The sequence below is a fragment of the Eublepharis macularius genome, chromosome 14, assembly GCF_028583425.1.
Source record: "Eublepharis macularius isolate TG4126 chromosome 14, MPM_Emac_v1.0, whole genome shotgun sequence".
Lineage (NCBI taxonomy): Eukaryota > Metazoa > Chordata > Lepidosauria > Squamata > Eublepharidae > Eublepharis > Eublepharis macularius.
In genome coordinates this window covers 26,355,961-26,372,203 of record NC_072803.1, presented here as the reverse complement: position 1 = coordinate 26,372,203, position 16,243 = coordinate 26,355,961, and the positions used below count along the sequence as shown (strand labels likewise).

The window sequence follows — 16,243 nt, the reverse complement described above, 5'->3', positions numbered from 1 at the left end:
GTAAGTTGGGAGGGACAGATGAGGAATGACCAAGTTTTTTGGGGCCCTTCCATGGCCCTGAGGGGTACCCTATACGTTGCCTCCTTTGATGGTTCCAGACCTCCACCCCACTGCACATCAGCATCCCAGTCAATGACATGCAGTGCAAAAAAACAAGCTATGTAAATAAGCAATATGCCCATAGGATGGGGAGTAGGGTTGCCAAGTCCCCTTACCTCCCACCAGGAGGAGGTGGACCTGGCACTCACCTTTGCATGTGTCTTCACACATGCAAAACAAGCTCACATGTGCCTGGAGCCACACAATGATATCACTTTCAGGAAGTGATGTCATTGCACAGGACAGAAGCACTCCTGCACTGCGCAGCAGGCCAATTTTGGCCCCAAAGGGCCCAATTTGGCTCAACTAGGGCTCAATTCAACCCATTTAGGGCCCAAAAAGGCACTCTGCAAAGTGTAGGAGTGCTCCCGGGGCAGTGTGATGACATCACCCCTGGGAGTGATGTCATCATGCCACCCCAGGAGTGTGCCCAAGAGGCCCATCCCTTCACCTTTCCCCCTCACCGGCCAGGTGAGTTGTGGTGGAGGGTGGGGAGTGGGAGCAAGAGATCCCCCATCCCCACCAGGGAACCTGGGATCCCTAACGGGGAGGGAAATGCCCCCCAAATTTCCAAGGTTCGTTCCTGTAATGATAAAATAAAGTGTGATGTGGTACATGAATAGTACCACAGTGTTCACATTAGAACATAATTTGTTAATAACAGAAAATAAATGATATGCAGAAATGAAAATGTGACTTAGATTTAAATAAGATAAACCCTGGCTGAATCCACATTCACCCATTACCCGCTTATAAATCGCTTTTCTTTCGTTTTCCTCCAACCCGCAACTTTTCCTTCTCCGTTCACATTCAGGCTCCCCATCCGGCTTTCTCGCGCGAGCCTCCGGTCACACGTCCGCTCGCCAACCGCTTTTGTGGGCGGTACCTTTTTTCCCTCCCTTTTTTTTTTATTTTTTTTGAAAACACTTTTCCGTTATTTCGTTTTATCGAAATGAGGAAACATCAACAAAGCGACAAATCACGTGAACATCTCGATAGCCACTGGTTAACTTTTTTGGGCGGGCGATTCGAATGGTCTATAAAAGGGAAGGTTCTCGGCAAAATCTATTTGTGGGTGTGAGCGGATGGTTGGTGTGCTTGGTGTCGTTGTGGTTACTGTTGCCGATTCGGTTGTGGGTATGGATCCTATAGTCGCCCTCATCGGACAGCTGATGTTTACGTTGCTGGCTTGCCAGACGCAGCTGCTTCTCGCTTACCGGCGCTATTCAGCCCAACGCCGCAGAGCTGCAGCCAGGATTCTGTTCCAGGATTCAGTCTCCACCGTCGCCTGGACGCGCTCCAGAATTCGGCGCCGGCAGCGCTTCCAACATTGGTTCCTGCTTGCGCAGATGGAGGAGCCACGGCAGCACTGGGTATACCCGAGAAGCACCGACTGGTGGGAGAATATCGTTTTGGTGCACTGGGATGACCGTCGGTGGATGCGCCGCTTCCGGATGTCCAAGAGGACCTTCATCGACTTGGTGGAAGCCCTGCGTCCAAGGCTGCAGCGTCAAAACACCTCCCTTCGCTCTGCAATATCGGTGGAGAGACGAGTCGCGGTTGCAATTTGGTGGCTGGCCAGCGGAACAAGCTACCAGGTGGCGAGCGATCTGTTCGGGATTGGAAAGTCTACGGTAGCCTCCGCGGTGGTCGAGTTCTGCCTCGCGGTCGAGGTGGAACTTCTATCGAAGACTGTCTCCTTCGGAAGTGGGATTGGACAGGTAATTTTTATTTTGAAATATCAAAATTTCGCTATTACAATTTATCGTTTAAAAAAAACTTTGACATTGACGGAACGACCAGTACACAACACTCTGGTGTGTACATCATCCCCCTCTCCCAGTCATTTTAAAGGTAATTTTGAAACCCTCTCAAAATCTACAACGCTATGTGTTTGTTTGAGTGTGAGTGAACATTGCCCACAGACACCTTGAGCATGCAATGGGATTAAACCCTCATAGTGTGTTCTTCCGCCACACAAATCCTTTTTTTTTAAGAAAAAGAGGGGCGACAACTGACACACACACACACCCCTCGCCGTGTGATCTGAAGCAGGTAACAAAAAGAACTGTCTTGGAGAGGGATTGCCTTTTTTGCCTCTGTGATATAAACATTTGGTTTACATAGGTGGGGTGGTGTGCAGGAATGCAGTTTGGTATTTCCCCCAACTGTGTGACCCTGATCGTTGCACAGTTGTTGAACCCCTTCCCCTAACCCTACTTTTTCAAACCTCCAAGTTTAGGAATACTGTGAAATCTGGGGATACAAGTTTACCCCCCCTCCCATCCAATTCTTCACGAATCCTCCTAAAATCTCCATGGTTCTCTATGGGGAGAAACATCTCCCTTCATGGTGGCTCTGGGTGGCATTGTGAAAGCAAAGTAAACACAACGTGCAAGGCACCTTATCTGACCTGTTATCCCACTCTCCAACAATTTCTAGTTAATTTGTTACCTGGGGGGATGTTTTGGTTTTCCCCGAGAAAAAGTGCCCCATACACCGCCAAACACCTGTCTCCAGGGTTAGAAAAAATAGAGGCCTCTGTGGCCCGGGGTGGAATTTTGAGTCCAGTATGGACCCAATTGTCATGGGCCCGTCTCACACCCGTTCTCGTTCCCTCTGGCGAGGCACAAGACGATCCCAATTTGGTGGGCCACTTAGTGGCCTCCAAAAGATGCTGATTTTTAAACCACCAACGTTCACCTTTATTGCCAAAGGGTGAGAAGAGAGAGACTTGTGTGGATATGTGGATCATTCAATTTAAATTACACCAAACATAAGAGAACCTCCACCCAACATTTCAGAATGCAAAAAAATCCTAAATTCAATTTACAGAAATAACCCTTTCAGGGTGTTTAAGAACTAGACATCGCTGAGTGATGATGATTATTTGATGCACAGTTTGCCTGATAGCACTATGACTTTTTTTTCCTTTCTTTTTTCTTTCTCCCAGATAATGGATGGTTTCCGTAGATTGGGTTTCCCGCACTGTGTGGGAGCTATTGATGGAACGCATATCCCGATCTGCGCTCCTGGAGGCCGCCCAGATCAGTACGGCAACCGCAAGAACTATTCCTCGATTCTTCTCCAAGGCACAGTTGATCACCGCGGAAGATTTGTGGACGCCGAGGTGGGGTGGAGTGGGAAGAACCACGATGCCTTCGTGTTCGCCCACTCCGCCTTCTGTGTTGCCATGGATAGTGGCTCACTAATTCCGGGAAACCCTTTCATGGTGGTGGACGGTGTAAGAATACCCCCGGTGGTCATCGCCGATGGAGCCTACCCTATGCGTAGGTGGCTTATGAAGCCCTACGGGAGAACGGCAACCACACAAGCTCAGAAAATGTTTGACACCCGCCTATCGCGAGCCAGGAACGTGGTGGAATGTTGTTTTGGAAGACTGAAGGCCAGGTGGAGGTGTCTGTCACACCGCCTCCAAGTTAGGGAGCACAACGTCATAGCTGTGGTGACAGCATGTGTTGTTTTGCACAACCTCTGTGAAAGCCGGGGACATCCCATCACTGGCCGCGGAGCAGCCCCAGAGACAATGCTTGTTTCACATGGAGAGGGACAAGAGTTGACCACCCATCACAGGCATCTTGCCGAAGGAAAGGTGGTTAGGGATGCCCTGGCCAAGTATATGGGCCTAGATTCCACAAGTTGATGTTGCCTCCCTCGGTGCGGCAAGTGATGGACATCGGCTAACCTGCTTCGAAAAGCTGCTAAACCAAGGGGAACATAAATGGTCTCAACCAGCAACTCTAATCTGTGTAAATAAAAAAAAAATTTGGTTAACTGAACTCAAAAGACTATTGATTATTGGGGTGCTGTCAGACAAGCGGTGGATGTGAAATCAAGTCCTGGCACATGCAGACAATACATTCCCACACAGCTGAGTGGTCCCCCGCATACATCGTTCACAGTTAGTCAGGGTATTTTTGGCCAAGTCTGGAATCCGCCCCCCCCCCCAAATTTCCAATTTGGACTGCAAGTGCTCCTCCCAAAGATACAACTTAGCCGCATGTTGCAATCAGGGGGGGGGGGGGAAGCGCCACTTTATTGGTAACTGCTGCGTTTCACTTTTTGCAGGAAGGCTGTTTAGAATTGTCACTACATGAGTGATGCCACTTACACAAAGAAACACAAATGTGATTCTTACTGTGATTCCATTGTATTGTCTGATGTTAAACATTCCTAAACTTTGGGGATTGCGTTGAAAAAAAAAAGGGAGTCAACATTGGAAACGATTGGCCATCATCTTATACCCTGATGATTCCATTTGCTCCCAGAAAGTTAAGAATTTTAAAACAGACATACATGACTGGGGCGACAACTCCTGAACACACATTTATTTCAAATACAATAGATAAAGACCATTAAGGGGTCACCAGTGCAATGGAATCTGTCAAATGAACTTTGCTGCCAAAAACCATGATATGTGGCAAATAAGGAGGGCAACGCAGAACATAGCTCCTCAAAGCGTCAGCCTCTCTCTGGCTTTGCCAACACAGGAACGCCTCGCTGCTGCCTTCTTCGGGGTTGCCTGTGAGGCAGGTAGGGCGGTTTGCCCATAATCGTGTGTTGGGGGGATGTTTTGACGCTGTTGGGCGAGCATCTGTCCCAATGACTTCAAAGTGTTCACAGCATCAGACATCACCGAAATGTTCTGTTTCCAGGCCTCGGCAAACTTCTCACTCTCCATTTTAGTGTGATCCAAGAATTCCCTCTGAATCTTGTTCTCATCAGCCTTCCAACTGCACAGCATCTCTCTGTCCGTTCGCCATTGGGAAACCTGGGCATTGTGCTCCTCTCGAGAACGGCGCATCATATCATCGGCTACTCCATAGAGTGCTGCGTTTCTGCGTCTCCTGTTTCTTAGTTGGAATAGTCTTGTTCCCGGTGAAACTTCTGCTAGGCATCTGTTATCTGCCCCGTCTGCTGTGGATGTAAGTCAGAGCAACAGATCAATAAATTGTTAACATCTCATGCATTATTCATAAATCTTATCCTGAAGAAAAGGATGCAACATGTTTTTTGGTTGGCCAGCAGCAGGCTTCATAGTTTGGGCTCTTCCCCAAGACTTCCAAAACCCACATAACAGATTTTGGCCTAGTTCATCCCGTCGCCCCCGCCGAGGCCAATGGGTTGCACATTTTTTGATAACCATGCATGCACAAGCATCAAGGTTTTTCCATAACGGGAAGTCTTTTACAATGCCACTTGCCATATGGGTTGTGCAGAAATAACATGGAGGACATACTGGCAGCAGCTATTATGTTTAAAACGGCGTTAGTGAGAGAGACCAATTTATCTGCTTTAGATAGCGAGGAGATGTGCTTTGTCCGGATCTGCCTTTTACACCAATGCTGACCAACGTTGCTCTTGCAATGTTCCACAGTGAGCACATTCTGACCATTTTCAATGTTATGCTAAATCAAGAATTTCCATGAAATCCTGACAACATCAGAACATATGTGGTGGGAGCAACCATTAAAGAGGATAGGTGGGCCAAGACGGTGTCTGGGTGTCCCTCAGAATTGATTTTTGGAACCGTGATTCATGTCAGTGCAGATCACATAAACAGTGTTGTCATTACCAATTGAGGGGTGCAAGGTGCGGTTCAATGTGCGCTGCAGATCTTTGAAACAAGCCAACAAATGCAATAAAAATTTCATTGACAAAAATCTCACATGATAAATGGGAAATTTCAGCTAACAGTGGGAGAACACTACACTGTTCTGGGAAATTCCAATGCAGACTGTAAGGTAGCCGTAGATTGTCCCAAATTTTTTTTTTTCTAACCTATGCACCCTGCGTGGCCGATGAATTGCAACACACATGAAAATGTCATACGTTCCATTTGGTTCAGAATGGAGACTATGCATGCTGTTCACAGTGAAACAGGTGACAGATTTTATTGCACCAGGTGGGGTCTGGGTGAGCTTGGTGACACCTGGCGTGGGCTTCAGGGAACAAAATATTTGTTTTTTTTATTCATCTTGCAGGTGGGTCTGTGTCCATAGGAGGGTCACACGCCAAGGGGATATTAAGGTCTTGCTGTTGGGCTTACAGAAACTTACAGGGCAACTGCCTTGGAGGCCAACAGTCGCACACAAAGAATGGAGATTTTGGACATGTGACATAAAAGGAACGATTGTGAGGCACCCTCCGGCCTCCCAAGATGACTCTGCTCTCTCCTCCACTTCTCTCCCCTCCTCTATATTTGACCATGCTCTGTTTCATATGTCAGACAAAGATAACGTGATTCAGGAGAGCTTATGCCACTACGCAATTGTCTCTTCTCATAGGTGCAACTGGACTCTTTTAGATTCTGCAGATCAACTAAGCTTACCCGTGTTATAGCGTGAACGATGCCCCAGGGGAAGGTCTGAATCACTGTCGTCGTCCTCCATTGCGTTTGCACCTGTAGTGTCGTTTTCTGAAAATTTTATAGGATTAAAATGTGATTGGTTTGAAAAACACAGGGAAGTGATATAGATAAATACAATTCAAACATTCACTTCGCAGGCACTGTCTTCTGCGTTGTCCTCTTTTCTTATTTGTATCTGTGCCACTATCAATATATAAGAGATGATAGGAGCTGTAATGGGACGTCTGGTTTTTTTATGCACCACTATAATGACTAAGAGGTGGCCTTGAAAACCTGAAACAGATTTTGAATGTGCCCTCTGTCATCTACCCCTTATTCAGCCTTTTAGTGGGCCGGAATGTCTCACACAGAAAATTGCACCAGTCCATGCACCCATCCACGGTCTCATATTCCTGTGTTCATCTGTCCCTGAAGCTGGGCACTGGGTTTATATGCTTCGAGTGTAGAGATTGGAGTTCAAGTCAGGCATCCTTTAATGAAAAGGAGACTGATCAAAAATATATTTGAATCCAGAGCCAACTCCATCCATGCAATTTGGTGAATATAGAACGGATAAACCGTGGTGTTGCTTGCATGGATGGGCTGGGCAGGAGTGAACAGTTGAACATTTGAAACCATAAGTCTAAGACAACCTCCACGGTGTGGCCAATGATGTAACATCATCCCCATAACTGACAGACCTCCAAAACATCCCATCACTGACAGACTTTCCCACATCTTGCAAACCTGAGGTCGTGCCCCTCTTTTCCCCTAGACCAGGCACTCTCATCTTGGCGTTCCCACTCTCGAGATGTCTTCAGCCTTTCCGGGGACTGTTTTTGGGTGGGCCAGCATTGGAGCAATCTGTCAAAAAAAAACTCACCCTTGTCAGCAAGTCCATCTATGGTGCGGTCAAGATCCTCTTCACTGGCATCGGTGGATGATGACGAGTTCTGCGCTATAAACGGGAAATCAATAAAGGTGTTACGATTTCATAGACAGGGAAATTTGAAAAGGAAGAAAAATCATAGCTCTGAACTAGAATAATCAATGCTCCATCACTCACGTGCTGCCATGGGATTTGGAGAAGAGCACCACAGTGGTGCAGCATCTATCGTCTGCATGTCGTGCGAGAAGAGTTCCTCCGATCCCTCCATCACTTCCCTGGGGGCGCTTATCTGCGGGGGTCCTTGGGCAAAAGAAATGCTTCGCGCTATCCGTTTAGGTTTAACACTTGCGTCCCCTCTTAGAATACTGTCCAGCTCACGAAAAAAAGGACATGTAATGGGGCCGTTTCCAGAAGTGGAATTGTGTGCCATGACGCGCTTGTACTCCAACCGCATACTTTTTGTTTTGTTCCTGCATTCCAGTGCAGTGCGCCGATGACCACGCGAGGACATCATTTTGGAAATTTTTTCAAAGTTGTCTAAGTTCCTGTGGGAGCTTCTAAGGGCTTCCTGTATCTTGTCCTCCCCCCAGAAAGAAAGGAGGTCCAATACCTCTTTTTCCCTCCATGTCGCTGATCGTGGAGCCACAGGGGCAGTGGCCGACATTTTCAAAAAACAATTGTTTTTGATGGTGTCCGCAGATCAGAGTGTCGGTCGCTCTTCTCTCCCCACGTCTGCAAGAAAGCAAATGGAGGGCAGTCCACTGCACCGTGATCCGTCGACCAAGCACTGTTCTCCCGCCGGAAATCCAAGCCGTTAATTGCGCATGCGCTGCAGCCACCACCCGTTCCTTTGCCTAATTAATTTTAATGTGACAAAATAACGCTATGACGAATTTTCGTAGATGCATTGTCACGCCAGGAAGATGTTTCGTTAAAAAGACTGCAAAGCGATGTGAAAAGTGAACCAATCTGTTGATAGGAAATCAATCCCTGTTCTTGTTAACAATGCTTTCTCATGCTTCACTGGAACTCAAGTAGCAGAAATAAAAATTATTGGCCTGAAAGGGCCTTCCCATGAGTGTGGGAGAACATAGTGTTCATTCAACAGCATTTGGCGCCGAAATCAAATCCTCAACACCGATTGGTCATCCTGTTCAAGCGCGTCCAATCAGCAGCCTTTTTTTCCGCGCCTTTAGGGAGCCGTTATGAGGGCATGCTAATTTATGTAACAGCACATTTTCGGTATTTCGTTTAGGAACAAGTATGGCAGCAGCGGCAAAAGGAGTCTTCTGGCGGGATGAAGAGGTGGAGACCCTGCTGGACCTCGTTGCACGCTCCGGAAAAGCGGCGCGTGTAATGAGGAGCACACATCTGCCCACGAAGCTTATATTTCACAAGCTGTCGAGGCAGATGTGTGCCCGTGGTCACAGCAGGACCCCCGAACAGTGCAGATCGAAGTTCAAGAGGGTGAAGGGGGACTTCTACGGGGCGCTGGAAGCCTGGCAGGGGATCCCTCGCCAGAGTGGAAAGCCCCCGTACTTTGCGTCCATGATGAACCTCTGGGATCTCGCCGGAAGGCCAAGCTGGCAATCCCGTCATCATGCTGGTAAGAACCTCTTAAAAGCATTTAATTTTAAATTTACAACGCTGTTAAGTGCACGTCAATGTGGAGAGACTAGCCAAAAAGTTAGATGTTTTGGGGGAGAGCTGAGATTCCATTCCCACCCCCCGTAATCGTAGCACAACGCCGTTTTATTGCAATAACGGTTTTTTTTTCTCCTACAAAGAAACCTTTTTTTTTTTTATGCTCGGCGTGAGGGACCCCAAGTTTGGGACAGCGGCATGTGTAGAGCCGCTGTGTTCATCACGGTGCACAGTTGCTGGTGTTATCTTTGTTGCACCTTTTTGTCATGAATGTTCCGATTGCAATGGTTTGATGGAGTGTGCCAACATTTCTTCTTCACTTTGCAGCCCTTCTCCGTGGTAGAGCTCCCACCGCTGCCGTGGGGGAGGCAAGAGCAGACGAGGAGCAGGAGGCGCTTGAGGTGGCTGGGGAGCAAGCTTCCTCTGAGGACCCTGCTCAGGGATCACAACAGGCACCCCCTGGTAAGCATGTATTTGCCTAATATATTCTTCCCCTCCTAAAATCAGGCAGACCAGCAACTGATGCTTTCCCACACCGTGCACTTGACCATCAACCTTCATAGAATGTGTCCATGGATGAGTGGAACCACATTCGCTTCCACACTTCCATGGTTGGAGGGGAAGTTGTATATGACAGTGGTGCCCCAAGCACGGAGCATCACCACCCACCAGGCTTTTCCTCGATTTCAAAAGTGTGCTGTGAAAAAAAATAATTGCCGGCCTTTTTTTATCTCCTTTGTAACAGCAAGAAAAAAAAATTATTGCTTTCCGATGTTTTATTTGCTGGTGCTATAACAGAGTTCCCATTTTTCTGTAATCATTGAAATGAAATCAGAGAATCTGGAGGTTGATGCCACAGTGGATCAGCCAGGATGTTATGACTGCTGTGGCCAAATCGTTTTACAAGATTTTGATTTCTTCCTTTCATTTCTGAAGCTAGTGCACAGGAAAGCCAACCCGAACGGTCGGAGGAGGGTCCCTCAACCAGCAGAAGGTCTGCTCCCCCAGGAAGAGCCCAACGCAGAGGGATAGGAGATCTGTTCACGGCCATGGAGAGGATGGAGGAGAGGCTAGGATCATCCAGTAAGTTTTTGCTCTGAATGGTGCTGTCACCCTTTTTTCTGGTGCCGTCTCTCAAAGACACTTTTCTTTCACAAATTCAGTCTCAAATGTGCAAGAGAGGTTGAGCAGCGTGGAGGACCGACTAGCACGCCTGGGGCGGCGAGTCAATGTGATGGAGCGCCGTGAGAGAAGGAGACATCGTCCCTCTGCCTCTGGGGATGCACCCTGATTGTTTTCACCACTGTATATAGTTGACCAAGTTTTCTTCCCCTTCCCCCACAGTTTATTGTTGTGCTGTTCATTTAAAAAAAAATTTTTTTTTTGGTGGTTCTCTTTTGCTTAATTTTTTCCTTAAATTAAAAAATATTTTCCATGACGTCACATTGATATTTTCTCTGTACGTGGTCCATGTCTATGCATCAAAAAGATTGGTCTAATGGCTTTCTGGACTGTCCTCTAGATTTCCCAAATAACAATCAATGCCCACCCCCTGTTGGAGCAATGTCCCACATCATCATAGGTGTTCTCTGCTCCCCCCCTTTTCTAATTTCCCGCATCCCCGGCAAACACGTGAAGTGTTTGTATTTATTGTGACCTCGAACTTCATTAGCCTTACCTCCCAAAGTTTAGTCTCATGTGTCACATTCTGATTGCCACAGTTGACTTGACACAATTGTAGGTTTTTTGGGACATGGTATATAAGTGGCAAATGGTGGATCACACTGTTCCACAAGCACCTCACAAGCATCCCCCCTGTCACCATGTCACCAGACTCAGTTTTCCAGACGAGGGAAGCACTGACAATTTAAGGAGCATCACCCCAATGGCATAATTGGGTTCTAAATTGCTGATGTTGAGAAATAATGTGATATGACCTGTGCTTTAAATGGCCCAAGAAACTGGTTGTTCCACCACATCACGTGGAGACATCACGATGAAATTTGTTGGCACAGCGTAATACAAAAATACCAATTCTGATTCGTCTGGAATGTGCCGCTCCTGGTGTTACCCGTTCTTCCCTCTCAAAAGCACAGTCCATTAATGTGGGAGATGAAATCAATGGGTGAAACTGGCATTGAATGCATGATTTTCTGAATGGAGTGCTGAATCAATCAGTCCCCAGTGTTTTAGATTGGGTGTGATGGAAATGAACCACACGTGACGCCAAGTAACAGAATTTACAGGCGGGCCCCCATCTGTGCTGGATCTCCAGATGTTTTTTTTCTTTTACTGGCGTGGAACAAAAGGAGCTGTTTAAAAGTGGAGGATGCCGAACGACACTTAGAATATTATGTCCAGAATGATTCTGCTGATATCCTGGGTTTCCCATTCATCACTCCAATCGGGGGACCAAGCGTCGTAGTCTCCAGCCTGGTTGGCACACAGGTTTGAGATGGGTTCCAAACACGAAGAACAAGAAAGAACCCACAGAACGCCACATCACAACTTTAAATTTAGCATTCTGTCTGTATTCACTGTATCTTCAGAATGCTTTCTCCATTGTGTCCCCAGGCATAACACCAAATTTTACAGCAAAACAGGAATGGAAATACAGATAAGATTTCAAGGGAATGTATTTTAAGTTCATGGATGTCAATGTGGAACTAAAAAAGTGGGTCAGCAGAAATAAGAAGCGTTTCTTTAAGAGCAACATAAAGGTGTTCGATTTTCAAAATGTTTTCTGCATGTTTTTGGACAGCATTTCCCACGTTAATCCAAGATTGACAAACTTTCTTTATCCACTGATATTTTTGCCAGGAACACAATTGATTCCTATTCTGTCTCTGCGGCACGTAAATCTTCCCTCGATTCTCTGTTCTTTTTTTTTTTTTAATTTTTTTTTTAAGGAATCTTTGGAATAGCGATATTTTGTTATGTGGGAATAAAACAAGTATTGTGCCCAGAAAAGGCACCCCAGCCAAGTGTCCCCGTGGTGCTCAACCTTCGGTCGTGACATGCGCCAGCCACGAGACGCACCCTGACCAAACGATTTAATAACATTCCAACAAAATAATTCCGGGATGGACTTCCAAAGCTTTTAATTTTGATAAATCGTCACTGCGCCACGATGACTTAAGTTTTAAAAAAGGCAAAAACATTAAAAGAGACATTTCTCAAGGAACAAGAAACACAGCTGATTTTAAAACCTTGTTTGTGGTATCATTCTAGAGCACCGTATACATGGGCCGAGGCAGGAGGCGTTAGGACGGTAGTTAAATGTGATCTTTGTTGCGCTGGAAAACACTACGAAATTTCGCTATGACAGATCGATTTTAAAAAAAAAATTAAAAGAGGAGTGGGGGGAACAGGATATTCGGGTGGTCGGGCCACTAAAAAGATGTTAATGAGAAAAAAGTTTGGCTTTTGAGAAATCGAATGTTGCTGAACCAAGCAACGAAAGCAAATAAAGGGGAAATATTGGAGAAATCGCTCACGAGCCATCTCTGGTGGAATCGGCCAATGGGAACGCAAGGAAAGGAAGGGGAGACTTGATTGACGGCTGTTTAAAAAAGGAGCGCGAAAATTGCGCTCGCAAGCGTTCACGTCCATCGTGAAACTCCCGCAAGAAAACCGCTACTAGTAATTCGATGGAAATCCGAGAGAGATGCGTGTCGAGGATTGGGTAATGTGACCGGCACTCTGAAATGCGGATTTCATGTGGAGAACAACCGGGAAAAAAGAGGTAATGTGGATTCAACCCCTATGAGAAAAGAAGCTATTGAAAGCAACATCTATGTTCAACTAAGTAGTTAACTATTACAAAAATTTATAAAATAAACATAGTCAAAGATAGAATTGTATTTTTTTAAGATTGAAGAAATCTGCAAAGAGTTATAAAAGCATTAAATAGTGTTCTGTAACAAAAAGAAAAAAGTTGTAACATAAACCAAAGCACTCATGTAGGAAAGAAGTTGTTCAATTCATGTTAAGGCACCAGCACTCCAAAACATAATGACATAAAGGTTTGTGGTATAAAGAAATATGAAGCTTTAACAAACCCTGTGAATGTTTCTAAACCTAACTAAAGAAATGTTTGAAAGCATATTGTCAAAGAAAGAGAGAGAGAGCAATCCAGTAAGTTGCTACAGGAACAGGGGGGAGGGGAGAATAAAGCTTTGTATAAACTTAACACGAAAAGAAGTGGAGAAAAACCACATGCAGTAAGTGAAGTACTGAAACAAAAGGGGGGGTGAAGAAGAAAATGCATGACAAAGATGAGGAAGAGGAAAAGGACGAGATGAAAAGATGGGATGATTAAGGAGAGGTTGTTATTTAAAAATGATGATCAATTCAATTTAATTCATTATCCATTAATAACACACACCCCTCACACACAAACCTCCTCTTTTTCATCTTAAATTTTTGTGTTCTGTTTAAGATTTTCTTAAATTATAAAATGTTGATAAATGTAGTGTATAAGCAAAAGAAAAATAGCATGAGTATTACTAAACTAATTTCAATCAATATTATTCAACAGATAAAGACTGATAGTATGTACAAGAGAGCAAGGAAATTAAGATAGCTTAATAACAACATTTGATTTATATACCACCCTTCAAGACAACTTAACCCCCACTCAGAGCAGTTTACAAAGTGCTATTGTTATCCTCTCGACAATCGTCCTGTGAGGTGGGTGGGGCTGAGAGAGCTCCGAGAGAGCTGTGACTGACCCAATGCCACCCAGCTGGCTTCAAGTGAAGGAGTGGGGAATCAAAACCAGTTCTCCAAATTAGAGTCCCACACTCGTAACCACTACACCAAACTGGTTTTCTTAGATCAATGTGACATCACCAGCCTCTGCCCTACTCCATGAGTCAGGGATTATCTGTTATAATATATATACTTATATATATATATATATAAGAAATTCTTATATATGTTGGTTGATCTGCAGTTTTACTGAATTCAGAATCAGCCAGATATTATTCCTCTCAAGAAAATATTAATACAGTATGGTCCCATTGCAGAGTTATTATATACAACATTCATAACAATTATTGGAACAGCAACGAAAACCAAATATGACTAAACAGAACACATTTTCCAGCCTCTTCCTATCTGTGTCATTACATGCTTTTTGTTCCACTAGCTACTTCCTCCAATAAAGAAAGATAACCCCCACCCGCACTCCCCAAAATATTGATTCAACAGTCAGCCCTCTCTTCCTGGCTTTTCACCCCAGAAGTAGCTCTTCTCTCTCTCTCTCACACACACACACACACACACACAAAGAGAGAGAGTCTCCAGCGTCATGTTCTACAAAGCAGCAGAAACTGCTGATAAACAAAAGACAAGATGTAAACAAGTTACGAGATACATAGTGAAGAAACCTATAAAGAAGGGCAGCACCAAACAGAAGGGTCAACAAAGTTAACCAAAGGTACCAAAGGTGTTATGAGTTCCTGTGCAGGTCGTCTGTGCCAAGCAGTACCTTCTGAGGCTGAATGCTTGAGGAAGGAAAATGCTGAGGCCACCATTAGTGGCCCAGTTCTGCTATCTGAGTTGAAATAGTCCAAAAGAAGTTAGATACTCACTGAGCCCAGTAACTAAGAAAAGAGGAAAGAAACAAAATTCTAAACAATAAGGTGTATCTGGACGGATCCCAGCAAAACAATGCAAGCAACAGCTACGGGCCAAGCTACACATGACGAATGACACTTGAACAGCAAGTGTATTTCTCCCTGTTCACTTGCCCTCCACTCAATCCACTTGCTGTTCAAGTGTCATTCGTCATGTGTAGCTTGGCCCTACCCCTACATTTAAAAATTATTTAGAGAAACATGCCCTTTCCTTTCTCCCTTGAAGACACTGTGGCTGATTGGAAAGAGATAATATAAAGGAAGAAAGAGGGGAAAGCAGTCTAATATTTGTCTTTCAAGTGCCATATCTTCACTGTAAGATATTCCTCTAAGATATTGCTTGTCCATTTTAGTCTTTGATGGGAAATCAAGCCATCCTCTGTTGATCAGACATTTTAGGGAGTGGTTGAAGAAGTTATTATCAGAGGAGTTCTTGAATGGACACTGGACACTGCACGTTGATATGTGGTAAGATGAGACCATTGAATCTGGACCACACTAGATAATTCAATTTCTTGGTACAAGAGTTGACAGATGCTGAATGTGAACTTAGCAGATACTTATGCTGTTTGGACAAGATTGTACCAGAAGGGTTTTCGAGAGGATAATAAAAATCTTCATCATGGCAATCTAATTCAGTGGGATCTTTGAAAACTGAGTGATGGAATTTCCCGATCCTTGGGGAATTATTATGTGAAATTATTTTCACTTTCTAATCTCTCATTTTGCACACGCACACACACCATCCGCCACCACCACCCAGCTGGATTTCTCTCTCCCTTGAACAAATGTAACCCAGGATTCTTTATTTTCCAAGCAATTTTCTTCCTTGCATCCACTTGTACCTGGAAAATGTACACGATTTCAATGTTATTTATGTGTCAAATTAGTGTGCATGCAATAAAAATATAAATGATATAAAAACTGATATATAAATTCTGTATAAATTGCATATAAAAAGTTTACAAGATGCATACACAATATGAGAAAAATTACAAAACCAGCAGTGCAAATAAGAGAATTAAAACATTTAACCAAAGGGTGCTTCCATGCATCCATAAAATGTTTATAATGAAATCAACCTCTCTAACTGGGGATTTGACAACTAACTGGGGAATTTTCATATACTGTTACTCATTGAAAATTTCACTTATATAGTACTAATTAGAGATGCTGATTTTTAAAAAATCACGATTTTAACCAGTTTGCAATTAGAAATTGGACTCAGATATGTGTGTTCCTCCTTAGCACTGGATCAACATTACAAAGTAACTCACCAGTGGAGTTCAGGAAGGCACCACCACTGTTAATTTTGAGGAAGGTTTGCAAGGATTTCCTGTTCAGAAGACTTTTACATAAGAGCTTCCTGATTTATTTGAAATTTTGCAAAGCTTTAACATTTTAAGTATATTGTTTTATATATGTATGATTGTTGCTTTTATTGTGCGTGTGCCTTATGGCATATTGATTACCTCATTTGAATCCTTTAAGTCTTGAATCCTTGGGAAAACTGGGGATATAACCATTATAATAAACACACACCCTCCCAAACTTTTAGAAGTGTTCATAAGAGAGCAGTCAGCATGTAAAGCATGTAAA

At 44.4% G+C, this 16,243-nt stretch overlaps 1 protein-coding gene across 1 annotated transcript; it reads right to left on the bottom strand.

Annotated features, from left to right (window-relative positions):
- Positions 1-4,573: 4,573 nt before the first annotated feature.
- Positions 4,574-7,788, bottom strand: LOC129342353 (uncharacterized). The gene is made up of 4 exons (XM_054998060.1): positions 7,536-7,788; positions 7,353-7,427; positions 6,452-6,538; positions 4,574-5,037 (listed from the first exon to the last, which is right to left on the bottom strand). The coding sequence occupies exons 1-4, from the start codon at positions 7,786-7,788 to the stop codon at positions 4,574-4,576; spliced, it is 879 nt and encodes a 292-aa protein (XP_054854035.1).
- Between the last annotated feature and the right edge of the window lie 8,455 nt (positions 7,789-16,243).